This window comes from Verticillium dahliae, genomic scaffold (genome assembly GCF_000150675.1).
Source record: "Verticillium dahliae VdLs.17 supercont1.2 genomic scaffold, whole genome shotgun sequence".
In the NCBI taxonomy this organism is placed as follows: domain Eukaryota; kingdom Fungi; phylum Ascomycota; class Sordariomycetes; order Glomerellales; family Plectosphaerellaceae; genus Verticillium; species Verticillium dahliae.
This window is the reverse complement of record NW_009276916.1, coordinates 341,466-365,806: the sequence shown is the minus strand read 5'-3', so window position 1 is coordinate 365,806 and position 24,341 is coordinate 341,466. Positions and strand designations below refer to the sequence as shown.

At 59.2% G+C, this 24,341-nt stretch overlaps 9 protein-coding genes and 1 non-coding gene across 10 annotated transcripts; 5 read left to right on the top strand and 5 right to left on the bottom strand.

Annotated features, from left to right (window-relative positions):
- Positions 1–516: 516 nt before the first annotated feature.
- VDAG_00922 (KapH) lies at positions 517–4,414 on the top strand (the record flags this gene model as incomplete). Its single annotated transcript, XM_009649808.1, has 2 exons — positions 517–534; positions 1,406–4,414. The coding sequence occupies 2 exons, from the start codon at positions 517–519 to the stop codon at positions 4,412–4,414; spliced, it is 3,027 nt and encodes a 1,008-aa protein (XP_009648103.1).
- Positions 4,415–4,610: 196 nt separating this feature from the next.
- VDAG_20068 lies at positions 4,611–4,726 on the bottom strand. Its single transcript has one exon. It is a non-coding gene; the product is annotated as a tRNA-Arg (tRNA).
- A 216-nt stretch (positions 4,727–4,942) lies between these two features.
- On the bottom strand, positions 4,943–6,161 carry VDAG_00921 (zeta-crystallin; the record flags this gene model as incomplete). The annotated part of the gene is made up of 4 exons (XM_009649807.1): positions 4,943–5,478; positions 5,560–5,871; positions 5,941–6,076; positions 6,129–6,161. The coding sequence occupies 4 exons, from the start codon at positions 6,159–6,161 to the stop codon at positions 4,943–4,945; spliced, it is 1,017 nt and encodes a 338-aa protein (XP_009648102.1).
- Positions 6,162–7,549: 1,388 nt separating this feature from the next.
- On the top strand, positions 7,550–9,197 carry VDAG_00920 (deubiquitination-protection protein dph1; the record flags this gene model as incomplete). The annotated part of the gene is made up of 2 exons (XM_009649806.1): positions 7,550–8,232; positions 8,313–9,197. The coding sequence occupies exons 1-2, from the start codon at positions 7,798–7,800 to the stop codon at positions 9,195–9,197; spliced, it is 1,320 nt and encodes a 439-aa protein (XP_009648101.1). The 5' UTR covers positions 7,550–7,797.
- A 625-nt stretch (positions 9,198–9,822) lies between these two features.
- On the top strand, positions 9,823–11,182 carry VDAG_00919 (tumor suppressor candidate 4; the record flags this gene model as incomplete). Its single annotated transcript, XM_009649805.1, has 1 exon — positions 9,823–11,182. Exon 1 carries the CDS (start codon positions 9,881–9,883, stop codon positions 11,180–11,182), a length of 1,302 nt encoding a protein of 433 aa, XP_009648100.1. The 5' UTR covers positions 9,823–9,880.
- Positions 11,183–11,414: 232 nt separating this feature from the next.
- Positions 11,415–13,450, bottom strand: VDAG_00918 (tyrosyl-tRNA synthetase; the record flags this gene model as incomplete). The annotated part of the gene is made up of 3 exons (XM_009649804.1): positions 11,415–12,636; positions 12,704–13,144; positions 13,218–13,450. The coding sequence occupies 3 exons, from the start codon at positions 13,448–13,450 to the stop codon at positions 11,415–11,417; spliced, it is 1,896 nt and encodes a 631-aa protein (XP_009648099.1).
- A 493-nt stretch (positions 13,451–13,943) lies between these two features.
- VDAG_00917 (succinate dehydrogenase membrane anchor subunit) lies at positions 13,944–14,649 on the top strand (the record flags this gene model as incomplete). The annotated part of the gene is made up of 3 exons (XM_009649803.1): positions 13,944–14,112; positions 14,181–14,204; positions 14,297–14,649. The coding sequence occupies 3 exons, from the start codon at positions 13,944–13,946 to the stop codon at positions 14,647–14,649; spliced, it is 546 nt and encodes a 181-aa protein (XP_009648098.1).
- A 925-nt stretch (positions 14,650–15,574) lies between these two features.
- Positions 15,575–16,948, top strand: VDAG_00916 (peroxisomal biogenesis factor 2; the record flags this gene model as incomplete). The annotated part of the gene is made up of 1 exon (XM_009649802.1): positions 15,575–16,948. One exon carries the CDS (start codon positions 15,575–15,577, stop codon positions 16,946–16,948), a length of 1,374 nt encoding a protein of 457 aa, XP_009648097.1.
- Positions 16,949–21,121: 4,173 nt separating this feature from the next.
- On the bottom strand, positions 21,122–22,442 carry VDAG_00915 (uncharacterized protein; the record flags this gene model as incomplete). The annotated part of the gene is made up of 2 exons (XM_009649801.1): positions 21,122–21,505; positions 22,434–22,442. The coding sequence occupies 2 exons, from the start codon at positions 22,440–22,442 to the stop codon at positions 21,122–21,124; spliced, it is 393 nt and encodes a 130-aa protein (XP_009648096.1).
- Positions 22,443–22,864: 422 nt separating this feature from the next.
- VDAG_00914 (uncharacterized protein) lies at positions 22,865–24,295 on the bottom strand (the record flags this gene model as incomplete). The annotated part of the gene is made up of 1 exon (XM_009649800.1): positions 22,865–24,295. One exon carries the CDS (start codon positions 24,293–24,295, stop codon positions 22,865–22,867), a length of 1,431 nt encoding a protein of 476 aa, XP_009648095.1.
- Positions 24,296–24,341: the final 46 nt, after the last annotated feature.

Sequence of the window (24,341 nt, the reverse complement as noted above, 5' to 3'; positions counted from 1 at the left end):
CAGTGTTACACGCGTCGGATGTCGCAGCTCTCAAGTTGTAGAAGAACTCTGGGAGGCCAGTGAGACGTAGAAAAGTCTCTGAACTAAGAATAGGCATGGCTGACTGTGTTGGTTCTCATTGCTTCTCATGTCCTGCTTCGTCTATCGGTGGACAATCTTTGGCGGCCTTCTGAGGTCTTGTCTTGCTGTCAAGGCTTCTCCCTCACAGCACAGAAAGAGCTCAAAGAGCGTGCTGGTGGCAGCTGCAGGGGTGAGGCCACAGCGAACACGCGGGGGGTTTGCCATCACCAATGGGGGCGGGTCCCTTGGCCACATGTCCCAGATGATAGCTTTCCGGATGTTGCCCACGCTGGGAGGAGAACAACGTCTGAGATCGACGTTGAGCTCTGGCGCAGATAAGCCGCCGGCTTCGACTTGAAACCACGTCGCTTGGATGCTGTGCGCTCGCCACAGCCAACAGAGACGACCACGCTTCTGGGCCCTTTGATGGGTCCAAGGGAAGCGGGAGACATCGGAATGGCGATGGGCTTGAAGGTTAGTGAGATGCTTCCAACGGAACGACGCTGGTCGCCCAGGTTATGTCTTGTTGGCCAATGCTGGTCTCCATTCTTCTGGAACCATGTACCTTGGAAGATCTCATGGAAACCAGATGCTGTCACGTTGGAAAACGCCAGGATGGTGTGAGTCTTCAAAGAGCTCGTTGTGATGAGGAGCAATCGATTCCATGCGCCATCGGAGCTGATTGACGATATGACCCTAACAAGAGGTCTGTCGAGTTTGGCCAGATGGAACCAGCTCGGAACACAGGAAATAGGAAGGTAGGCCGCTTGTAAATGTAAATGGAAGATGCTGTGGAAAGGCTCCTGGGTTAGACGCTCCCGCTCCCGTGCGGGTACTGTGCCAGAGTGCCTGGCACTGTACGCGCGCCTGGCCTCTCGCGCCTGGCCTCTCGGAACGCTCAGGCTGTGCAAACTGCTAGTGGAACCCTGTGAGTACCCCGCGGCAGACAGGGCAGCCCCGCCTAATTGTTTGACCGCCCATCAAGAAGTGGACGAGGCTGCCTCGTATCTCGTGCGACCAACCATGCATCAAAATTGTTGACAAGCTCAGATACTCGAACGCGCTCTGATCCGCGTGCCCACAACGTCAGGAAGGCCTATATTCTCCACAATCGTACCGAGATCCTCAGCGCCACGGCGGTAGGCAGGCCACGTCGTGCTCTCGAACCGGGTAGCAACCATGAGCTTCGCGATAGAGGTGCCTGGGACTGCAAACCCCCTGACTCTGCAGGAACTCTGCAGAGCCCTCGAATCGGCGACAGGTGCAGACCATGCCCAGAGGCAGACGTCAGGCCAGCAGCTAGAGGCTTGGGAAAAGGAAACCGGCTACTACTCTTCTCTGCAAGCAAGCTCCCCCTAAACCCTCTTGCACGTGGGAACAACAGCTCACCTTTACCCTGCAGTCGATATTCCTTGACAAGTCCCTCCCCCGGCAGATTCGGTTCCTTGCTGTGATCCAGCTCAAGAACGGCATCGACAAATACTGGCGAATTGCTCACACAAGTAAAGGTGGCCTCAGTCTCGACGAGAAGAATCTCATTCGCCAGAAGCTCTTTCCAGGCACCCTCGACGAGGAGGATGAGGCACTTGCCCGCCAGAACTCTCTTGCTGCGGCAAGAATCGTCAGGGTCGACTATCCCCGACAATGGCCCGAAGCGCTCCCAAGCCTCATTGCTCTGTTGCGATCTTCTCGAACGGGCCAGCCGCAACATCTCCATGGCACCCTGCAGATCCTCCTCCAAGTGGTCAAGGAGATGAGCACTGCACGTCTTCGTAGCGCCCAAACCGCCCTCCACTCTATTACACCCGAAATTGCCTATGTGCTGGGAGAGATTTATGCAGAAAGGATACCGGTTTGGGTCGACTTCCTGACCGGTGTAAAGGGTCAAGATGGCGCCTCCGAAGCAGACATTGCTATTCGCATCACCCTACTTACCCTGAAAGTCATCCGTCGACTTCTCATCTCTGGCTTTGAGGCTCCGCATAAGGACAAGACCGTGCAGCAGTTTTGGACTCTATCCCAAAACCACTTTGGTCAGTTCCTCGGCTTTGTCAGTCAGGAGTCTGCTGTCCCGGAGTCGTATCAAGAGCTCGTCGGGAAGCATCTCCTGCAGTTCACCAAGTTGCACATGGAAATGGCCACATCGCAGCCGACATCATTCGCAGGCCTACCAAGTTCTCTTCCGCTCATCCACGCATACTGGGATCTGGTTGCCAAGTTCGCCGAGGTGTTCGACAAGTCAGAAGGCATCCGGCAGTCAAGCGGAGACGCAAAGTCCAAGGCCGAAGGACCGCTGCTCGAAAAGCTAACAACGCGTGCGTTGTTGCTGATCAAGGCCTGTCTGGACCTGGCTTTCCTTCCAAAACACACTTTCGTCTATCGGGGTCCAGAAGCTAAGAAAGAAGAGCACGAAGCGGTCGAGTTTATCAAGAATGAGCTGTTCAAAGACGACTTCTGCCTGCAGATCGCAAACACGGTTCTCACGCATCTTTTCGTCTTCCGCCAGTCAGATCTCGAGGCTTGGGACGAAGATCCGGAAGAGTGGGAGCACCAGGAGAGATTCGACAGCTCAGCGTACGAGTGGGAAGTGCGTCCTGCCGCGGAGAGGGTGTTTCTGGGCCTCTTGAACCAAAGAAAGACCCTACTCGTACCTCATCTGCTGTCGTATATCCAAACGGCTACTGGCGGACAGGCTGATTTTGCCACCAAGGACGCGGTGTACACGGCCATGGGCCTGGCTTCCCAACATATCTTCCAAGAGGTTGACTTCAACAGCTTCTTGACATCTACCCTGGTCCCCGATGCCCAACAAACTGGTCCTTTGGCGAAGGTGCTCAGGCGGCGGATATCCATGCTCCTGGGACAGTGGGTGTTCCACAACGTGTCAAATGAAAGCCGCGCCATCGTCTATGGCATCTTCCGTCACTTCATGGACCCCAACGCCGAGGGCAACGACATTGTCGTGCTGATTTCGGCTGCCCGAAACCTACAGATGATTGTGGATGAGCTCGACTTTAGCGTCGACAACTTTGTGCCGCATGCCCCTCATATCCTGGAACAACTCACCCAGCTCATCCGAAACGTCAGCGTTGATGAGACGCGACTCGCCCTCTTGGAGACGATGAGACTGGTAGTGACGAGGTTGGAAGCCCATGTCACACCATTTGCTGATTCCATCGTGGGCGCGATCGTAGAGGTATTCCAAGTTGTTGGCAACCAGGAATTCATGGCGAAGACTGCCATCGTTGCCGTATTCAGCGCTCTCGTCACATCGATGGGCACCGAATCGCAGCGATTCCACCCCTTGATGGTGCCACTTATCACAGAAGTCGCGCACCCGACGTCTGAGCTCCATACCTCTCTCATTGACGATGTGCTTGACCTCTGGAACTCTATCCTGTCGCAGAGCAGTCCACCCGTCTCCACGGAGATTGTCAGCATCGCCCCCTTGCTGCTCCCGATCCTGGAGTACAGCCCCGAGACGGCCGGCATGGCACTAGAAGCGGTCGAGGCGTACATCATTCTTGCGCCTGGGGCCGTGCTGGAGGACACACTGCGCCGTCCCTTCTTGACCGCGCTCTCGGGGGCGCTCGAGGTCAAGAGCAGGGAACAGGTCAACGCCGCGACGCGATGCATCGAGTACCTCATCAGGGCGGCCGAGGAGTACGGCGGCGCGAACGGCGTGTCGGTGGTCATCCGAGACATGCTCGAGACGGGCTTCTTGAAGAAGATCCTCGAGAGGCTCCACGACGCGTGGGAGGCTCACCAGACGACCGGCCCCAATAAGAAGTCCCCCAAGCTCAACACAGTGACCGAGGGCGACTACTTTGCCATTCTCGCGCGCCTCGCGTATGCCGACCCGACGCTCTTCGTCAACATGCTGGCGTCCTTTGGCGACGTGCAGCAGCAGGTGTGGCCCTGGCTGACGACCGAGTGGTTCTCCTACATGGAGAGCTGGGACCGCATCGAGCACAAGAAGCTGACGCTACTGGGCCTCACGCGGCTGACGGAGCTGCCGAACCCCGTCCAGGACCTGACGCTCGGCAAGCTGCAGGACTACATGAGCTTATGGGCCGACACCATTGCGGAACTGCAGGACGGGGCTGTCGACGGATCTGACAACCTCGTCTGGGCCGAGCAGGAGGGCGACGAGTGGGACACGCCCAAGAGCATCCGCGCCCGGGAGCTCTACCAGAGCGACCCGCTGCACCGTGTCGTGGCGAAGCAGTTTGTCATGGAGAGGGTCCGGGATCTCGTGCAGCGGGCGGGAGGCGAGCAGAAGTTTCAGGACGAGTGGATGGTCAACGTGGATAAGGAGGTGGTGCAGAAGTTTGCGCAGTTTGTGAGCTCATGATAGATGCCAGCCACGGGTTTGCTGACCTGAGGGTAAGGACTGGATTAAGGAAAAGGGGGGCGAACGAGCGAGATGGCATGAATAGATGACATGAATGATACGATTTGACCGTAAACTCGCCTTCGCATGAGGGACTATTCAATCTGCCAACGCAAGGTATAATACAGGAGACTTTCCACTCCCTCGAGAAAAAAGTTAGCCACAGATGGAATCGAACCACCGTCTCCTGGGAAGAGTAATGATGCTGTTAGGTCTTCGTGGTCGGATTAGGGGGGGGAGAAACCAGGCGCTCTACCATTGAGCTATGCGGCTGTGTGTTGTTGATTGTTGACCTGGCAGCCTGGTTGTCGGGAAGAAGAAGGGCAGGGCGCGTTCTTCGCGTGCTGCCTGGAAGGAGATGTCAAATAAACGAAGGAGGAGACGGGCCCGCACGCACAGAACCGCGGGGCGCTTGCACACTCATCGCACCGGGCACACATCTCATCCCATTCGATACATTCGTCAACCGTCACTGCATATATACAAGATCTACAGCTTGCTCTTCTGCCCCCCCTCCTGCGGCACCTTGACGACAACCTTGCCCCAGGTCCCCCTGCTGCCGAGCGCCGTCAGCGCAGCCGGCACCCTCTCGAGGCCGTCGTAGCGCTCGTCGGAGAACTCGGTGCCGCGCATCTTGCCGTCCTTGACGAGCCGCATGATGCCGTCCCACACGGTGCCGACGGTCTGGGGCTCGTGGTTGGCGTACTGGCCCCAGTGGATGCCGACGAGGCTGATGTTCTTGAGCAGGACCTTGTTCATGGCGACCTTTTCGATCTGGCCGGCGGCGAAGCCGACGACGAGGATGCGGCCGTTCCAGGCGGTGCACTTTGTCGAGGCGTCGACGGCGCCGACGGGGTCGTAGACTATGTCGACGCCGCGCTTGCCGGGCGTCAGGGCCTTGACGGCCTGGGGCCAGTCTTTGGAGGCCGTGTCGATGGCGTGGTCGGCGCCGTAGGAGAGGGCGATTTCGCGCTTGCGCGGGGTCGAGGCTGTTGCGATGACGGTTGCGCCGAAGGCCTTGGCGACTGGGTCTTTGGTTAGCTCTGGTAAAAACAGTGGCCCAAAAAAAAAAAGGAGAAAGAAGGAGAAATAAATTGGCGGCCTACCCTGCACAGCAGCAAGACCGACACCGCCGGCCGCTGCGTGGATGAGGACGTAGTCGCCCTTCTTGATGCCGGCACGGACGACGAGGGCGCCGTAGCTCGTCGGGGCCGTGACGAAGAGGCCGGCGGCAGCCTGGAAGGACCAGCCCTCGGGTACGGGCAGCAGAGAGACCTCCTTGGCCACACACTTTGTGGCGAAGGCGCCCTGGGTTGCGCCAAAGACGCGCGAGCCGACGGGGAACTTGGGCGACTTGGCGGCGGCTGGTGTCTTCAGGACGATGCCGGCGAACTCGGCACCTGCTACCCAGGGGAAGGCTGGGGATTTGTTAATGGAGATGTCATCACGAAGAAAAGCGAGCAAGCTCATATGAGTGAGGAACATACGAGGCTGGTTTTGGTATTTGCCCTGGATCTGCAGGATATCGAAAAAGTTGGTCGCCGCGGCATGGACCTGGATGAGATACTCGTCGTTCTTGGGCGTGGGGTCGGGCAGGTCAGTGACCTTCAACTCCTCGGGGCCCTGCAATGTCTCAGTCAGTGGCATGCTCTGCTGGGTGAGGAAGGCGCCGTACCTTGACATATTCCTTGACTTCAATGCCCCTCATGTTGGCGGTGGAAGTAGCGTATATGGTATAGGGGGTGATGGGGTAGAAGAGTACGAGAAGATCAAGACGGATTGAACGCCGAGTGTATGGCTTTACAAGTCGCAATTGAAATGCAGACGGTTGTCACCAGTTGACATGAATACGTAGAAGAGATGAGGATGAAGTTGGATGAAGCTTCCGTTCAAGGGGGGATTGAGCTTAGGGAGCTCATGAGGGGCAGCCGAGGCTCAGCGATGCAGTTGCCGGGCGTAACCCCAGATCGGGGAGCAGCGTCAATGCACAGTCGAGCGCGATTCGTTCTGGGGACCCCAGGCCTGTGGTCGCCCGCGGCGGGGGCCTTTTGGGGGACTGTTGTCATCCGTGGCTGGTGGCCGAATCAGTGTGTCTGTGGCTGTCACCTTCCTACTCCTCCTACCTTAGCTCCTACATAGTACCTGCTTGGGTACGTAGGTAGGTACCCTAAGGTAAGGCAAGGCAGGGAAGCAAGCTAAGGTACAGTCATGCCAATGGGCTTGATCGACGGGCGAACCGTTCTGCCAGCAGAGCTGCCTCAGTCAGCCAACTCCTGGGCACTGGGGGTTGGGTTGGAGCAGGTAGGTGAGCGAACGAGCGAGGGAAACACATGGACGGCCGTGGAACCCGGAGAGTGCTCTTTGGGGCCTGCAGCAGCCAACCGTCTTGGGCACCTCTAGGTCGCACAAGCCGTGAGTCGGGGCTCCTGTGCGTTTGGCAGCGCCGGGCCACAGCTTTGGCCAGAGTCTGCAAGATGCTCTCTAGTCCGGTGATGCGAAGGTGTCAAGCATCTTTAGCATCTACGAATGAGACAACAGCCGTCACCGACTCTGTCTGCCAGGTGCCTTAGGTACCTAGGCAGGTAGGTCCCGGCCAGCCCACGTGAAGCTGAACCACCAGGGGAGCTGTGTGGTACATTTGTGGTGCATCCGTGGTGCCACTCCACTGCGAGGCCCCACGTTTTCCTGTTAGCGCCCCTGCGAGGGTTCTGTTTGGGTCTGGCTTGGGGGGTTCGGGGGGGGGCTCGGGGGGACTTGGGGGCCCTTGGTTCATTGAAGTTGGAGGGCCGACTTGGGGCCCTCACGTCACCTGTTATCAAGACTTCTACTTGCGCCCGTGCCCCCCTTCTCCGCCCTTCCAGCCTGCCAGTCCGCCAGTCTGCCAGTCCGCCAGTCCGCCAGTCTGCCAGTCTGCCAGTCTGCTGGACGGTGGTGGAAGGTGGAAGGTGCTGGTTGTCCAGCTCCGAGATCCGCTTTGGCTTTTGCCTTCGCTGTTGCCATCGCCGTCGCTCACCTCTACTTGATCCCTCTCTCTCTCTTGCCTCCTGCGATTTCTTCTCGCTTTTGCTACCCACCTCCTCCGAGTCGTCTTACCTCGTTTGCCTGCAACTCATTTCAGAGCGGCAAACATTCTTCATCTCGTTCATCGCCGGCACCTCCGTGGCCTTCCCCCCCCTTCCTCTCCCCTCCCCCACCTCAACAGTATCGTCACCCGTCGAACGACCCCTCTTGTTCCAAACCCCCAACCCCAACCGTCCACGCCAATCAGTGCCAGCCAGCAACGTCAAAGATCACCCCAAGGGACAATACAAATACAGATAAACCCTCCACGCTCCCGCTCTGCCATGGCCGACAACACGGAAGGCTCCGGCGACGCCCAGATCACCTTCAAGGTGAAGACGGGCGGCGACAAGATCCACACCATCACCATGTCCGAAGGCGCCACCGTCATCGAGCTCAAGACGACACTGGCCGGCGAGGCATACGAGAACGTGCCTGCCGAGCGCCAGCGTCTGATCTACTCGGGTCGCGTCATGAAGAACGACGACACGCTCGCCACCTACAAGATCAAGCCCAACAACACCATCCACATGGTCAAGTCGGCCGCCTCCAACCCCACGCCCCAGCCTGCCAATGCCTCCTCCAACGCCGCCCCCGCTGCCGTCCCCAGCAACATGGGCGCCGGCGTCGGCAGCAACCCCCTCGCCGGCCTCACCGGCGCACGGTACGCCGGTCACGTCAACCTGCCGAGCCGTGAAATGTTTGGCGCTGACGGAGGCGTGAGTATCTCCTTTCCTGCCTGCTTCCTTCCGGTATGCCTACGTTTGCTGCAGTTTTTATGCTGACCTCCACTGTCTAGATGGGCGCCCCCCCTTCCGACGACCAGATGGCTCAGATGCTCAACGACCCCAGCATGATGCAGACCATGAATGCCGCCCTCGACAACCCCCAGTTCATCGACTACATGATCGCGAGCAACCCCCAGCTGCGCAACCTGCCCAACGCCCGCGAGATCATCCAGTCCCCCTTCATGCGCCAGATGATGACCAACCCGGACATGCTCCGCAACGTCATGCGGATGCAGCGCGGCATGATGGGCGGCCAGGGCGCCAGTCCCTTCCCCGCCCCCGGCGCCACCGACAACACACCCGACAACGCCGCTGCTTCCGGCGGCACCCCGGGCAGCAACGCCGCCGGCGGTGCGCCCAACCCCTTCGCCCTCCCTGGTCTCGGCGGCTTCCCTGGAGGCGACATGAACAGCATGATGGCCATGCTCGGTGCCATGAACCCAGGGGGTGCTACTGCTGGCGCGCGCGGACCGGGTGGTGCCACGCCCGGTGCCACGCCCGGTGCCACAGGTGACGCTGCAGGCGGCGCCAACCCTTCGTCGCCAAGCCCGCCCCCGGCCAACCCCTTTGCCGCCCTCTTCAACCCGCCGCCCTACCCTCAAGGCCAGACCCCGGGCCAGGAGCAGCCTGGGCAGGGCCAGCCGGCCAACCCCTTTGGCCAGTTCAACCCCGAGTTGATGCAGCAGATGATGCAGATGTTCGGCGGCGGCGGAGGTGGAGGAGGCTTCGGCAGCCCCGCGGCACCGCCCGACAACCGCCCCCCTGAGGAGAGGTACGCCGATCAGCTGCGCCAGCTGAACGACATGGGGTTCTACGATTTTGATAGGAACGTTGCTGCTCTCCGAAGGAGCGGCGGCAGCGTCCAGGGTGCTGTCGAGCACCTCCTCTCCAGTTGAAGTTGGACGGCGAGTGCGAGGGCGCACCGGGGCAGGAGGAAAGGCGGGGAATGCGGGAGGGAGCTGACACGAGCACTGTTCTGCGCGGTAGTTTTTTGGAGGCCCGTTTTCAGGTTAGGACAGGGTTCAGGCGCGCGGAGCCCGGGTTCTCATGTACATACATACGTGCTGCGCCCTGCGAAGCCAGTCGAGGGCTTGGTTTTGCGATTCTCTCCTTCTCAGTCGGAAGGGAGTCATGATCCACGATTACGATAGGCATGTCATTACACAGCCCACGATAATGGAGTCTACTCTTGATACATGGCGTCTTTGCATGTGCTGCCGGCCGTTGTGACATGACGTCTTTGCATGTGCTGCCGGCCGTTGTGACATGACGTCTTTCCATGTGCTGCCGGCCGTTTGTGACATGACGAGATTTTGCCGAGGTGATTCAAGCTACTGCCTCAAGCTGCTGCCTCAAGCTGCTGCCTCAAGCCGGAACCATCTGGCAGCGCAAGTGCGATGTGGTGATGTGGAGGAGGCTACAGAAAGTCAGAAAGTGGGGCTGGCCAACTTCATCAGACCCAACAACGGCCCTGTTGCTGAAAGACACTGGATCTTGACTCGTCCCCAACATCCATCTCCCCACCACACAGTCTGCTCACCCAACAGCTGTCATTGTGGGAGGCAATGCCGCCATCATCATGATTCAGGGCATCTTTTATGCGCGGTTCTTGCCGCTCGAAGGCCCCATCATCGTCGCCCAGTCCCCTTCTGGCAGCATTGTGCCGACGCCGACGACCATTGCCGCCAAGCCGCCTCTCATCGACTTTGACGTCCTCCAGGAGTACATCATCCCCCGCAAGGCCTTCTTCAACCGATTTCTCACGGTGCAAGATCCAGAAGGTCGATACTCCGTCCTGGGATTCCCCGTGCTCATTCCCGACGCCAAGTACCAGCGCAATGAGTTCATCTTCAACTTTGGCCTCGTGCTCGACGCCGACGCCGAGCAGGCGCCCTACGAACGCGTCGTGCGCCGCCTCGCCGTGACCTTTGCCGAGATGGAGAAGCAGGACGAGTACCTCAGCCAGCAGGAGGCCGACCGCGACGGGCGCCACCCCGGCCACGGCCACAGCCAGAGCCAGAACCGGCGGCCGATCGAGAGCCTCCTCGAGATCATCCGCGAGGACCTCAACAACTACGGCGAGTGCATGATCCCCGTCGACGACGCCAACACGATCAACATGAAGCTCTTCCCGCACCACCCGCCGCCGCCGCTCGTGCGCGGCTGGCACGTGCCCGTGCCCAAGACCAAGCTCGCCTCCATCGTCGACCCGACCTGGGACCTGACGCTGCAAAAGGTCATTGCCCACATTGACGGCGTCTCGGACGTGCGCCGCATCGCCTGGCAGGCCGACGTCTCGCTCGACCTCGCCACCCTCGCCCTGCGCCACCTCCTCTACTACGACGTCGTCCTGCTGCTCGACCTCTTCTTCTTCGGCTCCTGCTACGCGCCCCGCGCCCCGGGCATCCACGACTTTGTCGCCGACGTCGACGGCATGCTCGACGAGTGCGCCGCCTACGTCTCCGTCGGCGCCCAGCGCGTCGGCCGCTTCCAGCTCGTGCGCCTCATGATGAGCTTCTGTGTCGGGCGCTCCGTCATGGAGTGGCTGCGCGGCCACCAGGAGGCTGGCTTTGACGTCCTGCGCCACGTCGACGTGCGCCGCTTCGTCCAGTTTGCCGTCATCAAGGGTTGCCTGTATCGCGTGCACAAGTACGTCGTCAGCAAGCAGTACCTGGCCGCGCTGGCGACGGGCCAGGCGACGCCTGGAGGTGGTGGTGGCGGCGGCGGCGGCGGGGCGTCGGATCCGCTGCAAAAGTATACCGATGGCTGTCACTCGTTTGACCAGATCATCACGGAGCGGGACCTCGCGGACGGAGAGATCATGGACAAGCTCAAGAGGTTGCCGCTGCCGCAGGGGGATCTGACTGTGTTTTACCGATGATCACGAGGGCGTACGCAGGGCTGGGGAGGGAATGTGTCTGGATGGGAAGAAATCATGAGATTCTATATAGCTTGGGACAAGGAGCTACGGTGTTTTACAGGCGTTTTCTTTTTCTTTTCCTCTTCTTGAAAAAAAAAGATGGGTCATATACCTCTGCCAATTGCTTCTTTTTATACAACGCCTCGCGGCGGGATGACAGCGCCAGCCATATTCTTACACGTTCTTTCTCTCCTCACACGCGCCGTCCGCCGTCCTTGGCCTTCAGATCACCAAGCACCTTTTGCCTCTCGAGCTTGCTGGGGAAGCGAATGTCCGGGTTGTTGGCGACGACCGTCTCCTCCTCCTCGGCGGCGAGCTTCTCCTGCGCGAGGGCAAAGAGCTCCTTCTGCGAGAGCGTCTTGCCCTCGGCCTCGGCGAGCTCGCGCAGCGCGGCAATGGCCATGCGCGTCTTGCCGGTGCCGGGCTCGCCGGGGTACGTGTGGCCCGAGGCCTTCCATTCGTCGTCCGAGACGACCTCGATGATGCGGACGTTGTGCTTGCCCTTGCGCAGGATGAGGACGCGGTCGTCGACGAGGAAGCGCGACACCTCCTCGGGCCGCCACAGCTTGACGGGCGTCCAGTCGAGGTTGCCGGGCGTCAGCGAGCGCATGTCCTTGCCCGGCGCGGCGGCGACGTAGGCGCCCTGCTGGCGGCAGAGGCGGTGCGCGTCGCTGGCCGAGTCGGCGAGGCCCGCGGCGAAGAGGATCTTGGCCGGGCTCTGCGTCGTCACGAGCGACCGCGGCAGCTGCATGTCCATGCGCGGCGCGTTGTTGAGCGTCACGGGCGCGTTGGGGTGCGCGGCCGCCGCCGCGGCGCCGGGGCTCGCGGCGCTGCTGCCGCTGCCGCTGGAGCCCTTGCTGTACATGAAGAGGTGCTGCTGCTGCTCGCGGATGGCCACCTCGGCGCCGTGCACGAGCGTGAGGACCTCCAAGGCGAGCCTGTGCTGGGCGGTGCGCTTGGGCGGGTCGAGCACGTGCTGCGCCATGATCTGGCTGATCTCGGGGATGGGCAGGAAGGTGAAGAACTTGAGGAGCTGCTCGACCTCGTCGTCGGACCGCCGCACGAGGTAGCTGTACAGGCTGAAGGCGCTCGTCATGGTCGTCTCGAGCCAGACGGCGTTGCCGGCGCTCTTGCCGAACTTGACGCCGGCGCTGTCGGTCAGCAGCGGCACGGTGAAGCCGACGGGGTCCTCCCTCCACGTCTCGGGCTGCTTGAGGTTGGGGTTGGGCTCCGAGGCGCGGATCGTCTTGACGGCCTCGATGCCGGTGACGATGTTGCCGAACTGGTCGGAGCCGCCGATCTGCATCTGCACGCCGAGCTTGTCGTAGAGGTGCCAGAAGTCCCAGCCTTGCATCAGGGGGTACATGAACTCGGCCACCGACATGCCGTCGCCGCTTTCCATCTTCGTCTTGACGCTGACGGTAGAGATTAGCGTCACGTCATCTCAAGAAGAGTCTCAGCTCTGTAGCGGCCAGGACTCACGTGTCGCGCGACAGCATCGGCCCCATCCTCAGATATCGGCCGAGCCTCTTCATGACGTCGTACATGGACAGGCTCTGCCACCACGTGTTGTTGTTGACGAGATGCCGTGACATGGACCAGGTCTTCTTGTAGCCATACTTGTGCTTCTCGAGCTCAATGTTGTCCCAGAGCTTCTTCATCTGGTAGTGTATCCTCGTAATGTTGGTGGAGATTTCGCTGTTGGACATGATGGCGCGGGACGTGCTTCGGCCCGTCGGGTCTCCTATCCTCGCCGTCGCGCCGCCCACCAGTGTGACGGCGCGGAAGCCGTGGAGATACATCCAGAAGACGGGCATCATGGGCAGCAGGTGGCCGAGGTGGAGGGATGGCGCCGTGGGGTCGACGCCGACGTAGGCGCCGATGCGCTTGGTGCGCATCAGCTCTTTGATCAGCTCGGGCCGGCTGTCGGAGCATGTCAGTAGAGGGCCCTCATGCGGCGGGAGGAGTCGGTGGTGGTGGTGGTGGTGGCGCATACCCTGCGACATCCTTGATGAAGCCTCGCTCCTCGAAGATTTCCCAGAGGTTCCGCGCCTCGCCGTTCTTGATCGCCTCTGCCTTTTTTGCCCACTCTTGCGCTGCGTCCTCCCGCTTTTGCAGCGTCTTGAGGTGAATGTGTCTCCATGTCGGTAACGATGGAGGGGCTAGCCGTGTGTTGGTGCATCGTCGCCAGATGCTGTGGTGGCATCGGGCCGTCAGAGCCTGCGCCATGGTGAATATAGGAAAGGTACAGGAAAAGGGGGCTGAGACAAATCAAGAGAGCGTCAAGGGTGTGTCGGCGACTGAGAAGAGCATAGTCACACGCTGAATCGCAACGGATCAAGATGCAGGACACCACTGACTGCAACGGCAACATGCAACGGCCATCACGAACTGCAGCTCCAAAAATTCAGGGACGCTCGCCTCGCCTTGGGCTTATCGCGCTGGAGTCCGATAAGACACGCGCTTCGCTCCACCTGCCGCCAAGACACATTGAGCAGTCGCAGCGAGGCGCCAGATCACGTGCCTCGATCACATTCGCCTGTTCGCACAGTCGGGACGGCGCAGCCAATGGCAGAGCTTCCAATTCAGATCCTCGGCAATCATTCCATCGCTCCGACCTGAGTCCTCTGCATCATCCACTTTCCTCAACCTCACGCAAAGCCGCCCGCCTCAGAACCCCCCCAGCAACGCGCACCCTGAACGGCCGGCAATTCGACTCACGATGGCTTCTTTCATGCGACCCGCTGCGATGCGCCAGGTCGCCACGGCTGCGCGCATGGCCAAGGCTCCCGCCGTCCGCTCCGCCTTTGTCCAGCCCGCCATCCCCAACTTCACAAGAGCTACGGCTTTCCACACGACGAGCAAGCGCGACATCCTGCCGCCGCCGCCCCGTACGTTATCCTCAAGACCGATTTTTTTTTTTTTTTTGAGAGAGAGAGAGACAATTGCTGACAGGGAGACGCAGAGGTTGTTCTGGGAGGAGGTACGCTACAACCCATAACCCCTTGGTCGCAGGCATCATCTGCGAAAACCCACGCCAATCATGGAACAAATCTAACCCCTTTGCGTGTCCAGTCAACGACCCTGCCCCCGTGCCGGCCCCGAGCCCCTCGCACGGCTCCTACCACTGGACCTTCGAGCGCCTCCTCGCCGCCGGCCTCGTGCCCCTCACCCTGACGCCCTTCGCCGCCGGCTCCCTGAACCCGACCCTCGACGCCATCCTCTGCGCCGGCCTGATCCTCCACTCGCACCTGGGCTTCCAGGCCATCATTGTCGACTACGTCCCCGCCAAGCGCTTCCCCAAGTCCCGAAAGGGCATCTCGTGGGGTCTCAACGCCGCGACGGCCCTCGTCGGCCTGGGCCTGTACGAGTTTGAGACGAACGACGTTGGCATCACCGAGGCGCTCAAGAGGGTGTGGACTGCGTAAAGGGGGAGGCAGGTGTTTGGAAGGGGGAGGCAGGTGTTTGGAAGGGGGAGGGCGGAGAATGAAAGCTAGATGTGGATGACTGTACAACCAACAGCATAGGCCAAGAGGACTATTTTTTGATCGATCATACCTTGGCCTGTATACTGACTGGGGTATTTTGACAACGAGATGTACAGGAACTTTGCCTTGTCGATTGTAGTGGGGCACTGCGTGGTGCAGAAGACGGCGTGAATTTTGACTTTGGCTGTTCTTGGTCAGATGGGATGCCAATCTGGGATGCCAATGGCCCTCATCTGAAGAATAGGCCTTTCGGATTCGAGATGACCGGCATCGTAAGAGGAGCATTGGTTGAATGCCTGGACCGGCTCCAAGCTTGCCATTATCGAACAGCAACATGCAGCTCTGGAAACGCAACCTTTCAAAACTAACCTGGTTTACATGAGCTGCAGCTGATGCGTGTTTCCGCCCTTCTTGAAAGTGATAATTGTGAGGGAACTTTGCCGCTGCAGCAGAAGCTTGTACATGGAGTCCAGCGTGTAGTCTGTCATGTGTGGCGGGCATACATCATGTGTATGCATACATACTTGGCTCCAAAACAGTTCTCGGCCTGGAGCAATCTGTCTGCAAATTAATGCAAGCCCATTGAAGTCATCCTTCGAAGCATTCTTCATCCTTCACTCATCGTATGCCATCAATTGACCTGTGCTGCTCATCACTGGGACGGTCTCGATGAGTCAGCACGGACTCTGACGTCGGCCCTCTCAGCTGCGAACCTCGGCTCTTGAGCTACGTCGGTTTGAGCTACGTCGGCCTCCATCCCACCACCTCGCAACCTCGCCGACAATGCGAGTGCTCGAGCACACACACAGCAGCTTCACCGACGGCTGAAAAGCAAAAACACCATACATCAGCAGATGCCGCATCGATGACCTCCAACTTTGCGCAAGCGCAACAGCGCCTCGCCGCCCGCCAACAGGCCCGCGAAGCCGAAAACGCCGCCCGCCTCGCCGCCCGGCGCGCCGACACGTCGACGTCCCGCGCCGCACGCACGCGCGCCCAGATCGACCGCCTCCCCTTCCCCTTCCCCTTCGCCCGGCTCAGCACGGCATGGGACGCCGTCTCGTCGCGCGAGGGCACGCGGCCGGCGTTCCGCGTGGGCCAGGTGGACGCCGAGCTGCTCGACGAGGAGCTCGTTGACCTGCTGCGCGACCAGGTCGGCGAGGCGCTCAAGTACTTTGCCGGCGGGCACCTCCAGGACGACTGGTCGGCCGAGATCATGCTGGCGCTGCGGGCCGTGCTGTTCAAGCTCACCGTCTGGGACCACGACGCCACGTACGGCGCCGCGCTGCAGAACCTCCGCTACACAGACGCCCGCAGCGCGAGCCCCGTGCTCGTGCCGCCGTCGCCGCTGCAGAAGACGGCCTACGGCCTCGTCACCGTCTTGGGCAGGTACGCCTGGACGCGGTGGGAGGACTGGCTCGTCGAACGCGACGACGGCCGCGACCCGCCGAGCCCCCGCGTCCAGCGCCTGGCGCGCCTCACCGAGCGCCTGTCGACGCTCCACGCCGGCGCCGCGTGCCTGTCGTTTCTCGTCTTCCTCCTGCACGGCCGCTACCGGACGCTGCTCGACCGCCTGCTGCGCATGCGCCTCGCGCCGCCGACGAGCCAGGTCAGCCGCGAGGTCTCGTTCGAGTACCTCAACCGCCAGCTCGTGTGGCACGCCTTTACCGAGTTTCTCCTCTTCGTGCTGCCGCTCGTGGGCATCCACCGCTGGCGGCGGTGGTTCGCCCGCACGTGGCGCAAGACAAGGGGCATCATGCAGACGAGCGGCGGCGGCGGCGGCGGCGACGACGACGGCGTCAAGAGGGGCGAGCTTGCGTTCCTCCCCGAGCGCACGTGCGCCATTTGCTACCAGGACCAGAACACGCTGGCCAGCGAGAACGACATCATGGCGGCGGCGGCGTCGAGCGGCGTCGTCGGCTCGGCGCAGACGGACATTACGAATCCGTACGAGACGATGCCGTGCGGCTGCGTCTACTGCTTCGTCTGCCTCGCCACGCGGCTGGAGAGGGAGGAGGGCGAGGGCTGGACGTGTCTGCGGTGCGGCGCGCTCGTCAAGGCGTGCAAGCCGTGGAGCGGCGACGTGCTGGAGGCGCCGAAGAAGTCGCCGTCGTCCAAGGTTGTGGCCTTTTCGGATCAAGTGGACGGCGCCGTCATTGTGGATGGTGCACACGATGATGCTGCGTCGTCTGTGGGCGACGGGTCGGCGAGCTTTGATGAGGCCGAGACGCACGAATGATATCCCCTGGATTGGATCATGTACATGTAGCATAGGTGTATCATGTCTCCATGCATTGAGATGGTAATGACTGGACGGCGCCTGACCTCCGCGTGGTGTCTGACGGCCACGATCTTCTGGCTATCCGTTCCCATGAACCACTCGAGCACATGAACCACTCGAGCACATGAACCACTCGAGCACATGAACCACTCGAGCACATGAACCACTCAGGCACCTGAATCACTCGAGCACATGAACCACTCGAGCTCCGTTACCCATGACTACATGGTCCCTACGTTCGTAGGTAGGTTGGCCAAAAAAAAAAAATCGTATTGCATACTGAGTTGCGTACAGAGAAAGCTACCTTGACGAGAAAACCTTGCACCCCACTCTCGTCCAAAGGCCGGGTTCTAAGTCGTACCATGTACTCGGCCCAAAATTCAGAGTTCGTCATTCCACATCGGATATCCCCACAGTCACAGAGTCTGTGCAAAGTACAATGCATACAATCCTCGCATTGATCTCTCCCAAGCCTCCGGGTTGGAGACATACATGGTAAGCACACCAAGACAGGCGGCCGCGGACAGTGAAGGGAACAAAGCCTGGGCGCGGCGGCTCAACAGGACCGGCACGTCCTCTTGACGAGAACTCAAGGTGAAGCTTGGGCTAGCCGAGATGGCAGCATGACATGACAGGCAATACAGTGTCCATCCCTGCGCGCCACAAGCTCTCCGCCGACGGGTTCTAGACCCTCACAACACGGACGGGTGCTACCATGTACGCGAGTTCTCGAGTGTGGGATGGGCCTCACGTAATACGAGGGCCGGCTAGCTGCGTGCCACTTTCAACTCCCGCTTGCTACTCCGCTTGCTACTCCGCTTGCTACTCCGCTTGCTACTCCCGCTTGCTAGTCGCCCACTGCTATTTCGGGTCATACAGTGCTTGGTTTGCAAGTGAAGGGAAGTGGCGTGAGAAGGCAGAAATGCAGGGGAGACTGCGCCAGTGTAGAGCAACACGTTGCAACTCGATGCGAATCTGCGGAGGGTAGGCAAGTTATCTTGGTGTCTAGGTGTAGGTGTCTAGGTGTCTAGGAAGCCTGGCAAGGCACGTTGGTTGCAGCATCGTCAAAACGGAGTAGGGCTGAGGTGGCTGACGGCTGAGGCCTGAGGCTTGAGGCCTGAGGCTGACAGAGCCGAACGAGGCGCCCGCCACAATCGTTCATTCCGTCCGAGTCATCATCAGTCGACGAGCGTGGGTCCACTCGGAGACAACCGAGCGACATACGAACGTATGCCGGTTGCTATTTTTCGACTCGCCGTCTCCACCAGCGCCGTCCCTGGAATACTATTCCTCAGCTGTGCCCCCCATCGTCATGCCGTTCCCGTCGTTGGCTGTTCGGGTCGTCCAGTGTTTTGTTTTCGCTGCAATCGGTCGACTCGTCTGGTATGCTGTGGCGTCCCAGCACCTCGGCCACCATTCCAGTCAGGACAACCATCACGTTTTTTTTTCCTTCATTTTTTCAATCTTCTTCACATCACCACGCTGATTCCGGGGCCCCTTGCCCAGCACGTTATGGAGCGGACCCTGTCGCCATCTGTCGACGTTTCACTGACCACCGCACTAGACACCTGGGCTACTCCCGAGCCGGCATGGATGACCACCGTTTCCTCCCCCCCCCCCTGGACATCCTGTCAAGATAAGCCTCATTGCGACTGGTCCCAACGCGGCCTGATGTGTGGCGGTCTTCATTCGAGAAGACCCTCGCCTGGGCCAATGGCAGCCGATCCGTCTGCTGCTGCCCACTCTCGTCATCTTGCTCGTACAGACCATCTTGCCGGAAGCCCGCCGTCATCTCGTTCGGGTGGGTTCTGCCGTGCCATGGCGTTACCTCGTGTACCGGAGCCTTGTCGCAGCCTTCCGTTGCTGCGTCCTTCATAAGTGACTGCTGTCCCCGTCGCCGGTTTTCGTGTTGTTTGGCTGTCTAGATCTCCTTGCCTTTCCATTCGATCAGCGAGCCAGCCAAGAGACCACTTCTCGAATCCTCACCATATACGATATACCGAGGTGGAACGTCACTACACCCCACGCCGTCATGCAGCTTCACATCATCTGCTCGGCCATGGCCGCCATGCTCTCCTTCGGTATCGCCGTACAAGCATCACCGCTTCGCTGCTCGGACGTACGTATCTACCTAGAACCTCCCCTCAACGAAATGCCACATGCTGACCACATGCCAGTTCGACCGCGACCTCATCCTTTCCGGAAAGGCGCAGCCCGAGATTTGCTGCTCCTACTGCATCTGCAAGGGCGACGTCGTCGTCAGAGGCGGCTGAGAGGGCCATGGTCGACACACAAGCATAAAAAGAACAGTCGAGTTTGCGGCTCGACTCGACAGCTTATGCGTACCATCAACACGCCATGAGGCGCATGAGCCTCCCAAACTCGGCCGCCCATTCCCTTTTCTGGACTTCATTCTGCAGGCGTCGACGAAGCCAGGCTTCTGGCTTCGTCGACGCCTGGTTGGTCTTGTGGTGGGCGGGGCACGCATGCAATTTCTCGAAACCCCAAGCCGCTCCACACGCAACAGCTACGACACGGTTCAAACGGAGTGAGGCACAGTACAGACCTGTCGAACCCGTCGACGCCTCCTCGAACGTGCCGTGTCCTGGCCTTTCGGTCCGGCACGGAACGCGACGCCATCGCCCACGACGGCGCCGCGCAGGCCGAAACACCATTTTCCGTCGCAGGGAGGAAATGAGAAGCGGGCGGGCTGAGGCAGGCAGCCGCAGAATCACACATTCGTGCATGTCCATGCCGACTGAACTCTTCCGTAGCACAATACAACATGTAGGACAATAACACACGACGATACTGCAAAGCGTGCCTCATCTCCTTGCCGTGCCTGCGTGACCTTGTGCGGCCGTCCACCCAGCCGGTACCCTCCACCCGTGGAACTTTCCAGTCCGGCGCAGCGGCCGAGTCGCCGTGGGGCCAAGACTTTTTTTTTTTTTTTTTTTCTTCTTCTGGTCAATGCGGGGGAGCTGGCGCCGGTCGTACTTGTGCTTGTTCTGATACCACGGTCGGCTGCAACGCTGCCACCGAGTTGGGGTTGTACTCTGGTCATCGCTGACCTGAAGCTTACTGTAGTAATCATCCCACAATCGGCCGCGAGACTTCAGGCCAAGAGGAGAGAGAGAGAGAGAGAGAGAGAGAGAGAGAGAATGAGTCCCAATGAAGTAAATCGACATGATACCTTTTGTGCCTTCAAAGCTGATACCATGATCTGAGACGAAGCGGGCGTGGCCTCCTTTTGAGCTGCACCCGTCTTCCCCTGTCGATTCCCGGCTGAAGAGGGCCATGTGCCCAGCGACCCGTCCGTCAACAAACGTGGGGGCCAGTATCGTTCCTTGCCCCGTGCCTTCTCTGGCAGAACGGACGATACAGATCTCCCGTGTACTTGTATGTGCTCAAAGTCGCCAATGCAGGGGTGCCCTTGGCCCCACGCACTCTATTTTCGGGGCCTGTACACGGCGGCCCCTCGGGATCTGAGTGGCCTGACGACGGAGCGATACCACGACCGTACATTCCCAAGGGAGGGAGAGGAGAGTAAGTTTTCTTTTCTTTTTGCTCATTTCTCGTCATCGCGTCTTGTCGTTGCGTCTAGTTCCGCCGCTCACCTTGCACGAGGGGCTTCGAGGTTCTGGGCTCCACGCCAGTCTGTCACCAAAAGATGCCACGCTTCTGAACCACCCCCCAAAAGTCTCGCCAGGACCACCAGCAACTGAACGTGTCCGCGTACCTGCTTTCTGCAGACTTGATACTGCAGATCTCAGTCCCTCACAGAAGTCGGCCAGTCGTGGCCATGCATTCGGGCCTATAGGGACGCACCGGAGTGCGCGTAGGACCCGAGGTTCACCTCTCGGAATCTTCGGTTTCGGTTTCAATGTAACGCAACGCCAGACTCCGCGCGTCCCAGTCACCGGAAGCCATGGAAAGCTCGACAGCAACGCGCAGCAGAAAAAGACTGGCAGAAGGAGAAAGAAGCAAAAAAAGGCCCCGAGAGAGAGAGAGGAAAGTGGGGGATTCCGCCCCGGGTCGCGGTAGAATAATATCTACGGCCTTGGCTCTCGTTTTCGTTACCGCTGTCGCTCTCCCCCTTTCCCCCCCCTCTTCTCGTCAACACGTCCCCCCCTAAAATCGGCCTTGATCGCGCGCCCTAAGAAAGATATATACGTATAGGCCAAATCCATCATCGTTCCCGCTCACTCCGCTCTTGTCTGGTAATACTTGACGCTTGTTAATGACATGTAAATCGACCTCCGTCCACCATCTCTCCCCCGAACATCCGTCAAAACCATGGCGTGGTACAGGCGCAGCAGCACCAGCGCGCACAGCATCGACGTTGAAGCGCGAAATGGAAAGAAACGCAACGACGAAGAAGGTTCCCACGATAATCTGAAACGAGTGCTGGGCGGCATTGTCGCCCTTCAGGTTGTGGCCGGCCTTGCCGCCCTCATCATCTTCATTCTTCGTCCCTAGCTGAGGCGTATTGGAGACGTTTCCAGACCGTGAGTACTTCTTTCAACTCGTGTATCGGGAGAAACCTAGCTCTTCATGTCATATGGGATCGACCGAAGCTAACGTCCGAGTTGACCTGAAGACTATGGCATCGATTCACGCCATGGTCAGTGTACCTAGTTGCTATTCATTCACAGGCTACGCATCGACGCCGGCCGAACATGGGTGCCATTCCGTTGAATAGTCCTCGCTGGCTAGTATTCGCTCGTCGACGAGAATGGCTTCCATGACAGGCAGTCGATGCTCCACGGGCTGCCACGTCGTACGATTTACGTTCAACATTTCAGAGGCTTAATATTCAATGACGGACTGGAACGAGGATTTTCTATCGAAGAGCGGAAGACGAGACCCAGATCAGTACGACGAGGACCAAAGAGGGTGTTGCTGTCCGCCGGTCCTGTCGCGACACATCTCAAACGGCCTCAAGATGTCTTCTTCGCATCCCGCCCCATCGGTACCGCCGAAAGGGGCATGCTCCGCCAACTAACCAGGTGGTCGAATCCCCCGGGGCGCCTTCCGTGATCTTGCTCCTCCGCGTCAGACACGGGTTGAGTTCCAAGCAGCCATTCAATGCACAACGCCACTTATCCGTCTTTGGAACTTGGGCAAGGAGTGATTTCCTTCTTGGAGGTAGTTTGAGGCTAGTATATTCGTAGCAGGCTGTCGATCTTCCTCCGTAGGAGGTCCTCAGGCTTGTGGGTTAGAGCCAGGTGGTTTTCGTTTCCAGGACTGGATTACGGCGTTTACGACAAGGAAGAAGGGACGGGACTGATGTCATGATACAGGTCTACTTGTGGCTTTGGAAGAGATTCTCTGGGTTTCCTATTAAGGGGAGATGGACGAATAAACGCAGACGGTTAGAATATACTGTAGCTTATCGGGTTTAACCTCCATCAGAAGTAGGCTTACATCCTGGCTCACACACCAAGAACATATTGATGTTACCTTCACACATTGGTCTATGTTGCCTTCTTCCCTGACCACGGTGTTGCAGTCATGCCTAATATCGTGACTGTGCTCCTTAGTTTATCGAGAGAATGACGATTCTTGACCCCCGAAACAAAATGACAAGCACCGCATTACAAAATGCACAATAGGTGAAGCAGCATAATGCAGGAACAAGTGACAATCCACACTATGATCCCCTTTTTATACTGAGCAGCCGTTCGACCCTGTCCCGCAAAGTTTCCCGTACCAAAAGACCAAACGCCAAGCGAGAAAGAAAGTTGTGAGACGCGCCGTCGCCATGCTTCCCAATGAACCCGAAACGGAATGACACCTCAGGCGCCATCATGTACACAAAGGGAAAACTGGACAACGTTGTGTTAGTTGCATGAACGGAGACGCATCTTCCATTCAAACGTATGGGGAGCCAACGGCGTCAGAAGCAATACTCGGACTCGGCGAGTTGGCCCTCCGTTGATCGAACCGGTCGTAAGAATGATCTCGACGACGGAATGGTTCGTGGTCATCTGTATACCAGTGACGTTGTTGTGATGACGGACGCGAGAGGTGCCCGGTACCTGGTGTCTGGAGGTGCCGGGAGGAGGCACGTGGCGTTCTTTCGGCCCATGTCTCCCGTCTAGCCGGCCACCTCATGCCCTCGCCCTCCAGATCATCCGCCGTGGCAGGAGACCCCGGCGTACTGCATCGGCTCAGTGGGATGTGTTCTTGTCTATCGGCCACCCAATAATCCCAAGGGCCTTGTTGGTGTTGATAGTCGTGAGTGAGATGGTGGGGAGCGTGGTGATGGTGCTGGTGGTAGGGCGTCAGATAGTCGTATTCGTCAGGCAACGACGCAGACTGAGCGAGCAAAGACGACTGCTGATTACTGAGTTCGTCCCATTTTTCCTCCTCCTTGAAATGGTCCAGATCGGCCTCCATGTCTTTTAAATGCAAGGTGTCTGGACCCGCCCACTCGTCGATCAGCGCAGCGATACGCTTGAAACCGGTCGTGTGGCCTCCACAACGCCTGGCCTTGAAACCACAACAGACGAAGAGGTAGCTGTGAATGAGCTCGTGTAAAAAAGTAGAGATGAGGAGTCGGCGGTTGTATTTGCGGTTTTTGAGAATTGGGTGAGAGAGAACGATTAAGGTTTCAAAGCCGCCAAGAAGACGGGAGCGGCGGAGTGCAGTGGTGCCTATGATGTGATCTTGATATTGGGAACTCGATGAGTGAGACCAGTCCCAATTCACACGACGGGCAAGTCGGTTGTGGAAGAAAATCTCATTGGCGGCCGAGAATATGCTTTCCAAGGCGGCGTTGTCGATAGAGAACTCGGCATCACGAGACCGTGGCCGGATGAGGCTCCTGAGAATCCGTTCGTGGCGTGAATCCTTGGCCTTGCGGTGAGAGAGCGCAAGACGCTCCTGCACCAGCCAAGCGGCCTCATCGTCCTCAAGCAGGTTGGCATCATCAAAGGTTGAAGTCGTGCAGACGGTTGTGTCAGATGAGATGGAGAGCCCTGACGCCGTGCGCTCCATGGAACAGGCGGTCTGGCCACCTCGTGCAGGCTCCGGCGTTGGTGATCGTGCCTCACGGATGACCAAGAATGAGAGGTTCTGCATGGGGATGAGTTCTCCATGTTGCCGTACACTGCCTGTGATGGGGTCGAAATCGTTCGTCTTTGCACGTTTGGGGTGAGGGAAATGGTCGTAGATGTTGTCGGAGCCGTCAGAATGGCTGACCCGACGTTTGCCACCAGTCAGGTAGGTGCCGTGGACAGGGCCATCACCCAGAGACGGCAGCATGGGGCTGGGCTCCGCGCCGACGACCCAAAACGCCATTGAACATGCTGGGGAAAAGGAGTGATCATGGAAGAAAGTCGAGCGT